Source organism: Mytilus galloprovincialis, chromosome 9 (genome assembly GCF_965363235.1).
Source record: "Mytilus galloprovincialis chromosome 9, xbMytGall1.hap1.1, whole genome shotgun sequence".
Taxonomy (NCBI): domain Eukaryota; kingdom Metazoa; phylum Mollusca; class Bivalvia; order Mytilida; family Mytilidae; genus Mytilus; species Mytilus galloprovincialis.
The window spans coordinates 64750749-64767364 of record NC_134846.1 but is presented as its reverse complement, the minus strand read 5'-3'; the positions used below and the strand labels follow the sequence as shown (position 1 = coordinate 64767364).

The window sequence follows — 16616 nt, the reverse complement described above, 5'->3', positions numbered from 1 at the left end:
ACTCTCCATAAGTGACAACAATGACATGTAGAAGAAACAAGTGAAACTGCAAGCTACTGCTCACTAATGATACTCCACCCAAATATATCGGTAAACAGGTGTAGGTGACTTGTGTAAACCCTGGAACCAAATTTCAGAAATCCTTGTATTACAGGTTCTGAGAAAAATATGACAAAAAATATTCAGCTTGGCTATCATGTGTAAAATGATATCAGTGTTGGGTAAACAAGAGTTGTTGAGTGATGAATAAGAAAACACATCACACGTTAATGGGGATTTATATAAACCCTGAAACCAAATTTTAGAAATCCTTGTATTGTAGTTCCAGAGAAAGATGCAACGACGAAAAATATTCATGATGGATGGATGGATAGACTCACAGATGGAAGGCAAAACAGTATACCCACACTTCCCACTTTTATAAAGCAGGAGTATAATTAACTATAGGTCCCTGCACCATTTTTAACAATGAGCAAATCACATATCACACAGCAAGCTATAAAAGGTCATGAAATGACAAATGAAAAATAATTCAAGAGAAAATTACCTCCTTATCGAAATTTCAAGCAGATGTCAACTATATTTGTTGTATGGAAATATTGTATGGTGTACATGTCTGTCTGGCAGGATTTCCCTGACCTTATTTCCTTTTTATGGTTTATTCCTTTAAGACAGGATTTTGTAGTAAGGTCTGTTTCTCAGATAATATAAGCAATAGGTTAATTTTATTTGGTGTATTGAATGATTGCATGTTGTAAATGTCCAAGTGGCTAGGGTCCTCCATCTACCTCATTTACATGGATGATTGAAAATAAAAGCTTATTTGATACTTAAAGCTAAACTTTTATTTTAAAGACTAACATAAATTTAACAATGATCAAAAAGCAGATGAGATATTTCAGTGTATGCACTTTTGATTGACATAACTTGCAATTGGTGGGAATTAACTCTTTAAAACAATTCAATATCATTTAATTTTGAATGAAACACTTCTTCTGATTGGCTGACGTTATTTTGTTATGAGCCCATAGACATAATTTAGTCATGTGACCGTGACGTCATCAACATTTTTTCATGGTTTTCTACGGTTTAAAATGGAATTTAGAATTAAATTATAAGTTATGCGCGTTATTCAGTTTGCACCAAATTTTTAATGTTATTTCTTCATAGACAGAAAAAATATTACAGTCATTCCTTAAATAATCTAAGGGTCATTTTTATTAAGAAATGACATGAAAGGCACCATGTGATGCAAAGCCTATGGTATATGTTATTCCATTTTCTAAAATGAATAATATTCACTATCATTGCACATCATCATTTTATTGACTTTTATAAAAAAAGATTTTATCACATCTTCTGTATAACATATGAAAGATGAACACATAACTTTAAAAGTAGATGCATTGTTTCAATGATTATGAATTCTTCCTGTTTTTCAACAATCTTCATCATTAGGATAACAGTTTTGGTTCTATCAATGATTCTAGTGGTAGGAAAACCTGAAAAAGAAAAAAAAAGTCTTGGTACAAAATATAAACTGTGAGAATAATTTCTAAAATGAATTTTAGCATTTTTGACATTTTTAGATACACAAATGTACCAAATAAAGTGTCCATGACTAATATGACTAATAGGTGTCTTCCCGATTGTCCCACTTTTTGAAATTACAGGTAAAAAGGTAATGAAATTTTGTGGGACAATCGGGAATATGTTTGTGGGACAATTGGGAAGTTTAAATGTGGGACAATTGGGAACTGTTTTTATAATGATTAATTTGTTTTTACAGCGTGTTGCAGTTAATCAAAGGTTACTAATCGATGTAACTTATAAAATATGAACAAAATAAGACCAAATAACAATATTTACATATTTTATTTTGCTCATAGTAGGTACAATTGAAGTATCATATAATATAATATGAAGTCTTTTAAAAAAAAAATTTTTTTTAGTCTAAGATGCATATTTTTTTTTTTTTTTTTTATTGGCTTTGAACTAGCAGTCAGTACTGCGAGTACTCTCAGATCTGTACTTAGTGTCTTTGTCGTGGTGATGTCCCAAGCCAGGAGCCTGTAAGTCAGTGGTTGTCGTTTGTTGCCGTGTAACATATTTGTTATTCGTTCATTATTTTGTAAAAATTATGCCATTAGTTTTCTTGTTTGACATTAGTCATTTTGGGGCCTTTTGTAGCTATGTGATATGGGATTTGCTCATTGTTGAAGGCCGTATGATGACCTATAGTTGTTAATTTCTGTGTCATTTGGTCTCTTTGGGAGAGTTGTCTCATTGACAATCATACCACATCTTCTTATTTCTTATGGAAGTCTGGCTCTTCTTTATAATTGGTGAAGAGTCCTGTTGACTGCAAAAACAATGGGAAAATTGGAAAAACAATCTTTAATAGTGATTCTTGGAAAGGCTGATCTGGAAAAATTCTAGACAGCAGCAAATTTAGAGAAAATAGTTAGGGTACAAGAAATGATTTTACCAGAAGCATGTGCATCCCATATAAAAAAAAAATCTTACAAATATCTCAAATATGTATTTTTTCAATCAATTATAACAAAGAAGTTGAAATAATATGATTTGTGTTCTAAAAAATTCCAAAATTCCAAAATTCCAAAATTTACAAATTGACAGAATGGTCAATTTGACACAAAAAGCAATAAAATTTTATAAAACTTTCTTATATTAACACCTACTTCTAGGTTTGTTTTTTTTAAAGTTAGATTTATTCAGATTGGTCCACTCTATCTTTATTGAAAGTATGAAAAAAAAAAAGTTTAATTGTGAAACTGTGATTTTTTTTTTATGATAATAGCCCAAAAATGGATAACATTTGATGAAAACTGAGAAAATCATCAGAATTGGGTACTTTCAAATGGCTGTAGCAAAAATAAGTGCACCACCATATGATTTTCGTCACCAATTAGTTTTCTAGAGTCATATATAAACCCGAAAATCAGGTTAAGAAAAAAAAGTTTAATTCAAGACCTTAAAAGATCTATTTCATAAATCAGAAATATTATATTATTTAATCAAAAGTGTATCAATCTAATGATTTAAAAAACATATTTTTTATACTTTTATAGAATTAATATTAAATGTGCAATAATTAATTCTTGTTTATTTAGCAAAACAAACAACAGTTACCTTGTTTATCTAAGAACATTTTACTACATAAAATAATGTGGGACAATCAGAACTTTTCATGTGGGACAATCAGAACTCTAAAATTTTAAAAAGTGGGACAATCGGGAATAAACCGACTAATAAGCCCTACAATAATTGACACAAAAAATACTTAAATTCTATATTATTTGTGTCATCAAATGTGCATAAAATCTACATCAGTATGTTCAGTAATAACAAAGATAAAAATAACAAATGATAAAATTAACATATCTGCAGAGTAGGTACACTGTCTTGTCAATTCTAGGATGCAGAGATCCAGTTTTCCCATAAAATGTGTAAATAGTGAAAACAGTGTAAACATTAGATTTTTTGCTGGTGATAGACGAAATGATATGAATAAACTTATTATCTCCCTTTATCACTAAAAATCCCAGTGTCAAAATAATTTCATTGCCAAGAACTACAGAAATTAATATAAAATGAATTTTAATAGAAATTCAATTTGATTTCAATTATTAGACTGTAATGTAACATGTTGGTATGCTGACACATCACAACTCATCACTGTCAAGATGTTCATCAATGTGAAGAAAAAAGAATTATAAAAAACAAAATCAAAGAATTGGCGAATAGGAAGTAGGTGACTGATAGATTGGAAAAGGCCCAATCTTTACAACACATTACTGTCACACTGATACCAAAAAAGAAGTAACTCTGTGAAGTACTGAGAAAAGTGAAGGATATATTTCTTCTTATTTTTTATAATCAGCTTCATGAAATATTTAAATGATACTGAACATTTTTTCCTGTCTATACAGAAGTTATATATCCAAATTTATATTCATGTTAAATATATTGTAAACATTGTAAACATAAAGATTATTATTACTACTCTTTGATAAGATGAAACTTATGAGACGAAAAAAAATGTTTTGAAAGGGGACATAACTTTGATGTGAAGTTGCTAACTTAATATTAGACATTTACATGTTGTAGGTTTCATGGTGTATGATTTAAGTGAATATAATTTTACTTGACAATTTCAGAAAAAAAGTGACCGTTAATATAAAATTATTCTGAAGGCAAGAAAATTAACTTATTCAATTTTATTAAAACAGCATTTTCATAGGAGAATTTGATTGGTTTACACCTGTTTTCAAAGAAACATAAATCACTTTAAAAAACTTTATCTATACTGTAAATTGTTTTATTTTCATGAATACAAATGTTTATGGATTTAGGATAGATAGCATTTTCATGGGTATTTGATGTCTTGGTTTTGCCAAAGTCTGCTTACAAGCTTATTGTGTTATTTCTGTGTCAAAGATACTGAAAGCAAGAATTTCTTTAAGGACCTAATTTCATTGTTAGCAGTCATCATAATGACAAAAATAACTATTGTAAGTGCTGCATGAATATCATGAATTCACAGCATTGAGAATTGAATGCACTTATTCAAATTTCTCTTACACACTAACTACATTTTTAGTGCATATAACATAGTATATTTATTTGTATTGGCAAAGTTATTTTTCAAAGAACAGGTATACCTTTATATCTGTTTCTGTTGCAATTTGTTCTTCATCTTCAAAGACTACTTCAAATTTTCCATTCACATTCAGTTCTGCAATGAAAATAAACTACTTTGCTTTTTCCATATTTTTTTTATAATATTGATAAACTTAAGTGTTGGATAAACTAGTCTCAGCTGTGAATTTGGTAGTTGAAAATTTCTTTTGAAGCAATTATTCTTGACACACAAATGCAAGCTGTTGCTTACAAAAAAATTCAAGGTTTGTGCCTCTTTTGAGGAATATGTATAATATCTAAATTAGAATGCATCTGTAATGTTCACTTAGACATACAGTAATTTTTCTTTTGCTCTGCATCAAATTGTCACATTAACTTGGGACACTGTGATTACACCTGACAAACCAAAACCATGACTGCATATTGTATATTTTGTTACATGAATTTCATAAGATGTTCAGAGTCAGGAATATAGATGGTCTACAATATAATATTTAATTGTCTTTTGATAATTTTGTGTTGGTGTTAGATTTGTAGTAAACCCTATTAAAGTTATTCTCAATCTTTCTATATTCTAGGTGTTTCTGTTTTGTTGGGTTCCAATAGAAGATGGTATATGATGAATTAAAGCTAAATATCTGATTTGTTTACTATGTTTTTTGAGTTGCCCATTGATGTGTTAACCATAATCTGTTTCTGCAAGTTTTTTATTTTCATATTACAGCATTTCTTTACATCTTTAAGTGCTCTTCAGAAATATTCTAAATTAATTATTATTTTTTTCTTTAAAATAAAATCAATAATCTAAACTAATTACCGGTACACAACAAACAAATATGAAATTATTACACAAGAAGATAAATTTTGCCCTCAGCTTCTGATGCCAAAAGAATAATTTGGCTTGCTCTCAAGGGTGCCAAAAGAATCATTTCAGTATGAAAGGGTTAAAACAATACACATAACATACTTGACTTTCCTTCCTGTTGATTTTCTAACTCTACAGTTTTTGTTGCTGGGATGTAACTGACAACTATAGCCTCCTGAAAAAAGGTTGCTCTTTTATTAATATTATATTAATCATCTAACATATTTCTATCATGTTCCTAAAACTGATATTCTTTTAAATTTTATAAGCAAAACGTGCAAAATAACCATAAGTTGTGCGTTGATGCGCCTGTTTCTAGTTTTAATAGTGGTGAGTGGAGTGTTTTTGGACATATCTTGATATTTTTTGTCCTTCAGAGAAAAAAGTGTTTTTGAGACAGGTATTTAAAGTCTCTTCAAATCTTTTTTACGGTCCTGTATTTTTAGACCTTGAGTCTTGACATATTGTAAAGATTCTTGTTTCTTGTTTAAGGATGCGTATTGACAAAGATAGATATCTTTGTTTTTTTCTCCTTTTTACAAATGTTTTATTGATTAATATCTCTTTATCCAAATAACACTACAATCATGACAAATAAAAGTTATATATTGACCTTGCTTTGATGAGACAGATCTTCAGAGAAGAAGTCACATTTATATATTTGGATTTTCCAATTTAACACCTATTCATTATTCATGAAACTTGAAACTATATTTTACTGCATTAACAATTAATATTGAAAATATGAAAACATACCTTATAATCAGAAACTTCAGGTGTATATGTCTCTGACAATTCAATAACCTGTTGAAGATATAAGACAAATCATATAATAGAAGGAAAATCATATAACAAACAAAAATAGGTTGCTGTCTCATACACTAATACCAAAATCACCTTTTTTTTTAATATAAACTCATAAACCATGTTCACAGAACTTATTTTGTGAATGTACAAATCAATTTTTTTTATCTCATACTACAAATAATTTCTCAGCCAGGACTATGTTTCATGACTTACTGTAATCATGTTAATGATTGATTTATAACAGCTTAAGTAGCCTCACAAGGGACAAAACTTTTTAATATATTTGTAAGGGCTATTGCAGAATAAAATTATATGGGGGGGGAGGGGGGTTGAAGGCACCTGAATTATTTTTGTATGGAGGCAGAATACAAAGTTCAAACTGTGTGGTTTTGAATGCAAAGTAAAATGCAATTGTATGAGTGATGGCTGTAAAAAAGTGCAGAAAATGCTTGATACTTTTAAGTACCATGTTTAAGATATATCTCCCTTACAACCTAAAAATGAAGGCATATCATGAAGTGAGCAAAGACCCCACCACATTCTGTATGTACAAAAATGTATGTGCCTGTCCCAAGTCAGGAGCCTGTAATCCTAGTTGTCGTTTGTTTATGTGTTACATATTTGTTTTTCATACATCATTTTGTACATAAATTAGGCTGTTAGTTTCCTCATTTGAATATTTTTACATTGTCATTTTGGAGCCTTTTATAGCTGACTATGAGGTATGGGCTTTGCTCATTGTTGAAGGCCATATGTTGACCTATAGTTGTTAATTTCTGTATCATTTGGTCTTTGTGGAGAGCTGTCTCATTAGCAATCATACCACATTTTCTTTTTTATATATAAAGTCAAGAAACAATTTTCATGAATAAAAGAAACCTATTCTGTTCCCAATCTGTTTTTCATTATAATTCCCTGGAAAAGTACTTTTACTAAATACAATAAATATCTTGACTTTATTACATTTTGGCACTGTACAAACTTACAAAGTCATGTGTTTCTTTGACATATTGACATCTTTACACTAAATCCATTTTATGTTGGGATTCCTGGATGTGTACATATTGTACTTTATTTCTTTTTTTTTGTTAGGGATGTACAAATACCATACCACATTCCGTCCATGTTTTTGTTAATGTTTTTTTCTGCTTTGTATCGATCTGACGAGTTCAGCTCTTTTAAACTGATTTTATAGTTTGTTCTTATGTTGTGCATAACACCACTGTCCTAGGTCCAAAAGGGGGTTGAGTGCTGTTTAAACATGTTTAAACCCACCACATTCCTTGTGTGCCAGTCCAATTTCCAGAGCCTCAGACAGTGGTTGCCCTTGGTTCATGTGACTGTCATATTTCTTTTTGTTTATTATTTTGTTATAAATAAGCCTGTTAGTATTCTTAATTGAATTGTTTAATATTTTTTATGTCTGAGTCTTTTATAGCTGATACGACTAAATGATATGGGTTTTTCTCATTGTTGAAGGTCATATGGTTGCCTATAATTGCATACATCCACTTCATTTGAACTTTGTCGGATAGTTATCTTAAGGTCAATCATACCACATCTCCGTATTTTTATTTTTACTTAATAATTTATATATCTTGACAATAGAAAATGCCATGCTTTCATTCAAAAACACTAGCCCATGCTTGTTTTTAAACAAACTTTATATGCCAGTCTATCTCCAGGTCTTGGTGGACCAATCAAATCTGGAAACTTGCTGTAATCTAATGGCACTGCTTCATAAATTGCTGATGTCTCTTTTTCAGGATACTCATTACTTTGCTCATTTTTATCAAATGATGTATTCTGCAGAGAAAAAAATGTTTAAGATAGGCAATCTTAATATGTAAATTGTTATACTCACTGTACTAACTTGAACTTAACATTTTTATGTCTTATCCAAGTTATGTAAGTATTGGCAAAATTTATCGAATTAAATTAGTTCAAGAAAGTTAGTGCCTGACATCACAAACAAACAAACAAAATAACATATAGCAGTGACTGACATCACCAATTTTTTTCTCAGTATTTCATTACTTCCAGAATGACCAGTGTGGGAAATTACAAAACCACTTTTTTCAGAATATGTCAAAAGACATGAAAGATATATATTTATGCAGATTTTTTTATTTTATTTCAAATCAATTCCCAACTTACCAAAACTGAGTAGTCTTTACAACACACTGTGCATGTCATCTTTTATACAACAGTAAAATATCGCTAGTATGGATGATGGATGGTATTAAAAGGTCCATTGGTAATTAAATGCATATATATATTCAGGACAAGAACATGATAATCATGATATTTTGACACAAGTATAAATCATGCTATTCATAGATTTAATTGTATTCAATATCTAAATGATTCTGTAATGATTGTAATCAATTGTACCAATTTCAGTTTGATTCTTCTGACTGAATGGCATGAATGGGGCGTCTTTAATTGACAATAATATATATATTTGATTTGATTTTGCTTTGTAAATTACCAACAAGCTTTGCTGAGCCAGAATTTTTATGTGTTAATTCACAAGGTAGCAGTCTGACACTAGGAAGACATGTCACTCTATTGAAACACATTATTCTAACTCTGAGATACATTATTCTAACTCTGAGATACATTATTCTAACTCTGAGATACATTATTCTAACTCTGAGATGATCAGTCATTTCTCTTACTTATAAATAGTGTATGATTAGCAGTGAAGCAAGAAATAAAAATTTCCAGTCTTTGGTTTGACCCTGTCTGGGTTCAAACCAACGACCTCCGGTACTTGCAGCAAACATGCTACCACAAGACTACTGAGGTGGTTATATCATCATGAGAATCTAATAAATGTATTTCAATGCAAAACTTAACAAAATCGGTAAACACACTGACAGATGGGCAGTTTCGTTTTCAAAATATTTAAGTAAAGTTAATAAACAAGATAAGTTTAATCAAACAGTTATTTACTTCTTAAGAAAATATGTATTTAATAGTGTATATTAAGCCAACAGTTGAACATTACAACCATGACAACTGATGCTTTCAGTCAGATTTATAGAAGACACCCACTTTAATTTTAAAGCTATCTTTCTATCAATAATAAATTTATCTACAATTGTGTTCATAAGTTGTTTATTACCTGTAAAATAACTGACACATTTGTCAGTTTTGTATTCAATTGATCTTCTTTAGTCAGCTCTGTATACTGGTTTGAATTTTGCTGTTGTTTTCGCCGATTTCTTGAATACACAGCAACTCCGTTTGATAAATAACTTGTTGATAATACTGATGGTTGGTCTGCAATCTTTTCGCTAACTTTTTGGGGACTTTCTGTCTCTACTGCATGACCACTTCTATTTACTGATTTATTCCAGTCTGTTGTTCTATCACAGATAATCTGGTGGTCTGTTTTGGACTGTCTTGAATATGAATTGTTATGTGTAGTATCAGTTTCAGTCTGATGCATTTTTTCCGTAGTATTACCATAATCATATGAATAATTCATTGAGGAATTATGTTTCCCACTCGTATTAGTGTTAGCGTCTTTATCACTATCATTACTGTCAGACGTAAATTTTTTGTGTTTTCCATTTGCTTTTGAATTTATTGGTTCACTATTAAAGGTTTTTCCTGTGTTCCAATTCCAAGCATTTTTAACAACATTATTGTCAGAGCGCAGTGTTTGAGGAGGAGTCTCTGCTACACTTTTTCTTTTCCTTTTTCTTACCCTTTTTCTTTTCTCTTTCTTTTCACTTCCCTTTCCATGTTCCCCTAATAAAATTGTATTTTCTATTTTGTTTTCATCTGCAACACTGATACTACTCAGCTTAGTTTGAGCAGGATCTGAATCTGGAAATCTTTCAACATGTTCAATGCCAATGTTTTCTTGTGACAAACTGGGTTTCAATGACAGGTCAAGCTCATATGAATTACCTGCTTTTTTCTTACCAACAGGCTCACCAAAGCTAACATCTACTATTTTTTCCTCACTGCAAAATTTCCTTTTTCTTTTCTTTTCTATTTGTTGTTCAGTTTGTATGTCATCAACAGTTTCATGTTTATGTTTATGCTTCTTTTTCTTGTGTTTTTGTTTTGGTGGTGATGTTTCCATGGGAACAATACTACTAGAAGTAGTTGCAATTTGCATATCCTTCTCATTTGAATATGTGTCCTTGTTTTCTGCATAATCAGATGTGATTTTATCTTCACTTTTTTCTTTATCATGTTTATGTTTTTTCTTTTTATCAGATTTGACAATAATGTCCCCATCTTGTTCATTCAATAGTAAAATAGTTTGGTTTTCATAGCTGAAATATAAACCATGACAGTTTGAGATAAAAAAAAAATAGTACATTCCTTCAATATTGTCAATAGAATCTGATTTTTTAACTCTTTATACTGACATGTATATATAAACTAATGCAACCTTTAATTCATTTTGCATGTTTTACCATGTTTTGTCTCAAACGATTTTATCAGATGGAGTCTGGGACTTGTGCACATGATCGCACATGTACATCTTATTTTGAGATGCTGGGTGTCATTTTAAGGGTCTTATCACTGAACAAGTACACATTATCAGTCAGGGGACTTACTTAAATAAGTGATTTTCTAAATCACTGCTTCAAGTAACATTATTTCCATAAAGGTTGGAAGTTAGAGTTGTCTTTCTTTAATTATCACCTATTTAAGTAGTACAAATTAATCACTAGAAGAAGTGATTTAATTTTATTGTAGCTTTAAATATAGAATACTACTGATCCAGGGACTAATTATGTTTCTAAACTTATCAGAACCAACTCAACATCTGTGTTGTCTAGATGACCAGGTCATTTCAGGTGATGACCTTGTACTGAATCTAGGATAATGACATAAAAATCAATTGTTTAAGTATCAGACCTCAATTTCCTTCCCAAAAATCACTTCTTTTAAGTATAATTCTTTTAATAACCCCCAATAATTTCAACACCCCCAAACAGTGAAATTTTTATCAGGAACAGTAGAATTTTATTACATAATCTGAAAGATGAAACCTTGAACTTCACAGGAAAAATACTCCCACTGCTGGGGAAAATCTTTGAAGAAAGTATCAGTTCATTATGTAAAGCCATTATTATAGCATTTTTTTCAACTAAAATAGAATTTTCAGCTAAATGATAGCATCAAAGGCATAAACCATGTAAACCTTGCTACTTAAAAGAAGCAAAAAGTTCATTTTGTTTTAATTTTACTAATTAAAAGACATTATTTAAACCTATGTGTTTAAAATTTTGAAAAAAATACAAAATCCCAATTTGTGACAAAATTCGAATTTGCTACTCAAATAAGTGATTTAAAAATCACTTATTTCAGTAAGTCCCCTGACTGATAATAGAACTACAATTACAAGAATAAATGCATTTTAATGTTGTTAGTAAGTTATTCTGATATATACATGATATAAATGTACAAGGAGATTAGAAATCTTAATAGGAGGAAATAACGGTATATGAATCTCTGAAAAACAAGATTTTTTACCTCCAGTCTGGCCACATAAAATTGTGTTAATGGCTTATATTTGGCAGTGTCTGTTAAATTAATGTACAATTTGTGTGTAGAATCATAATGTAGTTAAAATGAGCACTTTTTTTCTGTTCAAGTCACTTAATTTTCTCAAAAATCTGGAGGCCTGGAAGATGAGTTAATTTGTTTAAAATTGGTATGGACGAATACTGTTGCATCTACTGCAGAACAAGCTAATGTTCATTTTTCAGAATATGTACCATGTGTACACAGCCTAGCCAAGATCAGATGTGCATTTCATATTGGGTCTATGTTATAGGCTTGTAAAGACAAGAAGATAAACTTTACATAAGTAATACATCTTTAAACTGAAGAAGAGAATGTAGGGTTTCACAATGAATATCAAATATATCATGTATATGTGTTACCGTTTTGAAAAAAACCCACTAAAATACACGCTGAAAATGGGCAAAATTTCACGTTATGTTGTTTCATTTAAAATTCCGCTGTTTTTATCAATTGATAGTTAATAAGTGAACTTAATTTGAACTGCATTATTGGTTCACTGTTATAGACGATTTATTCATCTTTCTTTTACTGGTTGTTGCAACAAAAAATCTTCAGTGGTTACAAAGTTATGATAAAAAGTTGAATACTATGCACTTGTTTAATGTTATGAAATTTTGTACTTTTGTTTTTAGCTTGCTCAGTGTAGTGATAAAAGAGAAAAACAAATCAAATTTATGCTATTTTGTGTTTTGTTTTCTCTTCTAGTATATACATTATCCAAAACTACCTCATTTATCAAAATTGCAGTACCCTAGCTGGAGATATATGCCATCAAAGTTGGATATACAAATAAAGTGAAAAAATGTTTTGTCCGTAGACATGCATTCCCTAGTAAACTGGAAGCATAATTACATTAATTAATGTTGCTAAGTTCCTGTTCTTTTGTAGATATGAAAACACAACTAACATTTTTTTTCTACCATCTATTAATAGAGGAAAAAATTCAAAAATATGTCAGAATGTCTTGTCCGTAGACATGTCTTCTTATAAATATTGCTTGGCTTAATGGGTCTTAATTAGTCCTATGTGTTGTTTAAACTTAGAAATATCTTATTTTTAATAAATAAATGGTTATTTAAGTGTTCTCAATTTTTGTAAAATTACTTTACAGGAGTGGATTTAAAAAATGTGTCAGATTATCAGTCATAAAAAGTATACCTTATTTTACATCAATATTGTTTATTCCAGTTGCTGCATACCTTAAAAGATTAACTAAATCAAATGAAGAAAAAGTATTTCTCTCTCTCTAACTTTATCTTTTGCATTTCAGTATTAACAGCAGATGAGGAAGTGTCTACGGACAAGACACATGTACATGTACATAACAAGTATTAAATTCAATTATTTGTCTGCTATGGAACTTAAATCTTATTTATAGGTGATGAAAGTTATCTATTCAAATTAAAACTCAGTATTTTCAACATTAATATAGTCACAATTAATTCTAACAGATTTTTTTTTTAACTGAAATTGTCTTGTCCGTAGACATTACCACAATATATTTGTATCCAATTTCCTTGAGTTCAGCCTAATTTGATAGGTAAAATGTATGTTTTTTTTTTTCAAGAGAACACATTCAACTATGTCAAAATTGAGTTTTAATAATAGTTTGATTGTTTTAAACAGTCAGATATATGGATTTCAGTCAAAAGAGTTTGTCTTCAATTTGGCTGCTTAATCAATAAATTATTGAGATACATGTATGTAAAGAATTATGGGTACATTTTTATATTTTCCAAAATTTAAAAAACACAGCTTAAAATTTAATTGGTAACTTTTAATCTTAACTTTAACAATCATCTTTGAAAGCATTTAATTGAATATCAATAAAATGTCTTGCCCATAGACATTATCCATGTGACATTATCAAAATGTGTTTGTTTCCATTTTCCTCAAAGTTAAGCATGTTAAGCATCATTTGATAGATAAACCTGATAAAATGTATGTTTTTTTTCAAGAGAACACTTTCAGCTATATCAAAATTAGGTTTTAATAATGCGTTTCATTAAATATGAATACAATGTCTTGTCCGTAGACAAAACATATAAATTGTAATGCGAAGTTTGATTATTTATTGTAAGAATATGCATCAAGTTATTTTAATGTTCTATACACCAAAAGAAAGGTTTTTTTTGGAAGTTTTGTTATTTATAGATAAGTTTAGATACAGTTTTATCAGATAAGATTAATGATCAAAGAAAGCTACTGTTGTTTGAAATAACTATGAGTTAAACATGTTCTTGTCATTTTTTTTTCAATTAAAATGTTTGATATTCAATAATTAAGTCTTTCCACATTTTTGTGGAAAGACTTATTGTTTTTCTTCTGATTATTTTTTTTTTTCTTCCGCCAAATTTTGTTCTTGCGATAAATGTTTGTTTCGCAATATGTCGCTTAGATATTTTTCATATGGTATCGTATAGTTTATGCGCTTTTAAATTTCACCCTGCTAAGGCAAACCATTTTCTTTGTAAGAGTTATCTCCCTATTCACTGTTTATCATGTGTGTGCATCTCCTTCGTAACAAAAAAAGAAAGCGACAAAATTCCTTTTACATATTGTTCGTTACATCCTCAGGAATTTTTGGCTAATTTGGATCGAAGCGATTCGATGACATTTTATAGGAGTTATCTACCTTTACAAAATAAATTTGTCAGTATGTTTTTTAAACTCATAAACAGTTAACCGTATAACCCTGTAATGTTTTTATTTGATGCCCCTAGGTCCTAACTTAGAAAATGAGGTCAAGGTCAAAGGTCAAGGTCAAGTTCTCAATTGTGACTTTTGCTTGTTTTAGCATTTTCTCCGACACTCTGAAAGATACACATAAAAGAACAAGTGCAAAATGTCTGCTTTATTGTAATGAAGATATGCTACATTTAGCCTGCTACAATTTAATGCCATCTTATAGGAGTTGGTGCCCCTGAAATGTCTTGATATGAGGTTATTTGATTATACATTGTAACTTCAACTAAGTTCATTATAAAGGCATTTGACCTTGTACAAAAGGTTAGGTGACAAATGACCTTGAAAAAAACTACCGGAAGTGACCTTGAGAAAACCGGAAGTAGCCTTTTTTGCAATTTTTTCATATAAAAGTACTCAGAATCCATATATTTTGTCATATAGATACATAAACTGATTACTGAAGACTAAAAATGACTTCCATCAAACCAGAAGTGGCCAATTATCTCCCATTCTACATACAAAAGTATATAGAAACTATATATTTTTGGAATCAGTGTGAAAAAAAGCTATCATATGAGACCGGAAGTGACATTCATTTCACCAGAGGTAGCATATTATCTCCCTTATATCACTCAAAAATATAATTAAACCATTATTAATCGCATCAATATGAAGAAACTCTTCTTATCCAAATTTCTTTGATGTGGAAAGACTTTCAATTATTCTCTGAACAATCGGTTTTTAATTCTAAACATATTTTGTTGTCTTTGTCGTTGACCAAAAATCTGACACTGGTGACCATGTCTTGAAGGCAACCATTAAAGAAAATTCTACAGTTTTAAACACGAATTATTTAATAAAAGTATTAAATATTTCTTCCAAAAACTGCATGCAATTATATAAATGCTTCCAGTGTTAGCCTAAAGATGGCAATTTTTCATAATTTAAACCATTTTGAACAAAAATATCAAAAGAGTTTTTCCCTGAGGTGATACTCATTTTTGACTTCATGTGAAACACAAAATGCACATCTGATTGTAGCTAGGCCAACAGAGTTTTGAGTTTCAGTTAATTTCATGTATCTAGATGAACAAATATATTGAAGGTACAATACAGAAATTGGACAGATATTCCATGAAAACATATCTGTATGTGACAAATCAACACAAAAGCTTGCAAGTGCTGCATAAATTTTCATGTAACAGTATTCGTTCATACCAATTTTAAACAAAGGAAGTCGTCTCGCAGGCCTCCAGATTTTTGGGAAAATTTAGTTATTCGTTATAGTTTGAAAAATACAGGCAACGTTTACATGTTGATGAAGTATCCTATATTTCGACCTTAGCAAAGCCTCAACGTCCAGTGGCAAATATTTTAAGACCAAATATTATAAATTAATTATTGCAATCTTCTCTAAGAATTTCCTGTTGTGAATAAAATATAAAAGTCACTTCCGTTTTTACTTCAAATTTACCTATCTTGATGGATACACTTTGCATTAACACAATCATTATCTCTTAAAATAACTGACTTCTCCCAATCTGGAAGTAAACATCCTTGTAAAGATAAATACAGAGGAACAGCTTTTCCAAGAAATTTCAAGGATATATGTCGCTGTACATCTTTCATTGTCCGGAGATCACCTGTATCGATTAATAACCATGAAGCATCAAACTCGTTGTTTTCAAAATACACTTTAATTCGAACGTGTGTGGCCATGGGCGCAGCCATCTTGATAAACTGGACCCCTGTTGTGTTCACTTATCGCTACACTGACAACAGGTATGGTCTAAATCCCGTGGTCAGAATTCTGACCACGGGATTTAATAATTCGACGAGACTAGTACATCATGGGCTATGTTTAATTATGTGTAATACTGATAGCAAATCAAAGAAAAATTAGCACATTTATTACCCTACTGAGTTCTTAAGGGAATAAAAGATACCGGCTCAGTTTGTCAAGAACATGTTTACACGCTCGTTGGTCATTTATCTGCGCTACTACCATGGGGTGAATTAACAGATACTT

The 16616-nt window shown here is 30.2% G+C and overlaps 1 protein-coding gene across 1 annotated transcript; it reads right to left on the bottom strand.

The window, feature by feature from the left end:
- Window positions 1-1302: 1302 nt before the first annotated feature.
- On the bottom strand, window positions 1303-16318 carry LOC143045633 (uncharacterized). The gene is made up of 7 exons (XM_076218259.1): window positions 16062-16318; window positions 9468-10635; window positions 8000-8143; window positions 6287-6334; window positions 5633-5705; window positions 4686-4759; window positions 1303-1502 (listed from the first exon to the last, which is right to left on the bottom strand). Exons 1-7 carry the CDS (start codon window positions 16316-16318, stop codon window positions 1455-1457), a joined length of 1812 nt encoding a protein of 603 aa, XP_076074374.1. The 3' UTR covers window positions 1303-1454.
- Between the last annotated feature and the right edge of the window lie 298 nt (window positions 16319-16616).

What these genes read in the sequence shown, in the direction of transcription:
- LOC143045633 (XM_076218259.1), bottom strand. Translation starts at nt 16,318, where the DNA reads ATGGCTGCGCCCATGGCCACACACGTTCGAATTAAAGTGTATTTTGAA. An exon ending in AAGTGTATCCATCAAGATAG is followed by an intron (nt 10,636 to 16,061) that starts GTAAATTTGAAG and finishes TTTATATTTCAG; the next exon opens with CTATGAAAACCAAACTATTT. An exon ending in TCAACAGGAAGGAAAGTCAA is followed by an intron (nt 4,760 to 5,632) that starts GTATGTTATGTG and finishes TTTTCATTGCAG; the next exon opens with AACTGAATGTGAATGGAAAA.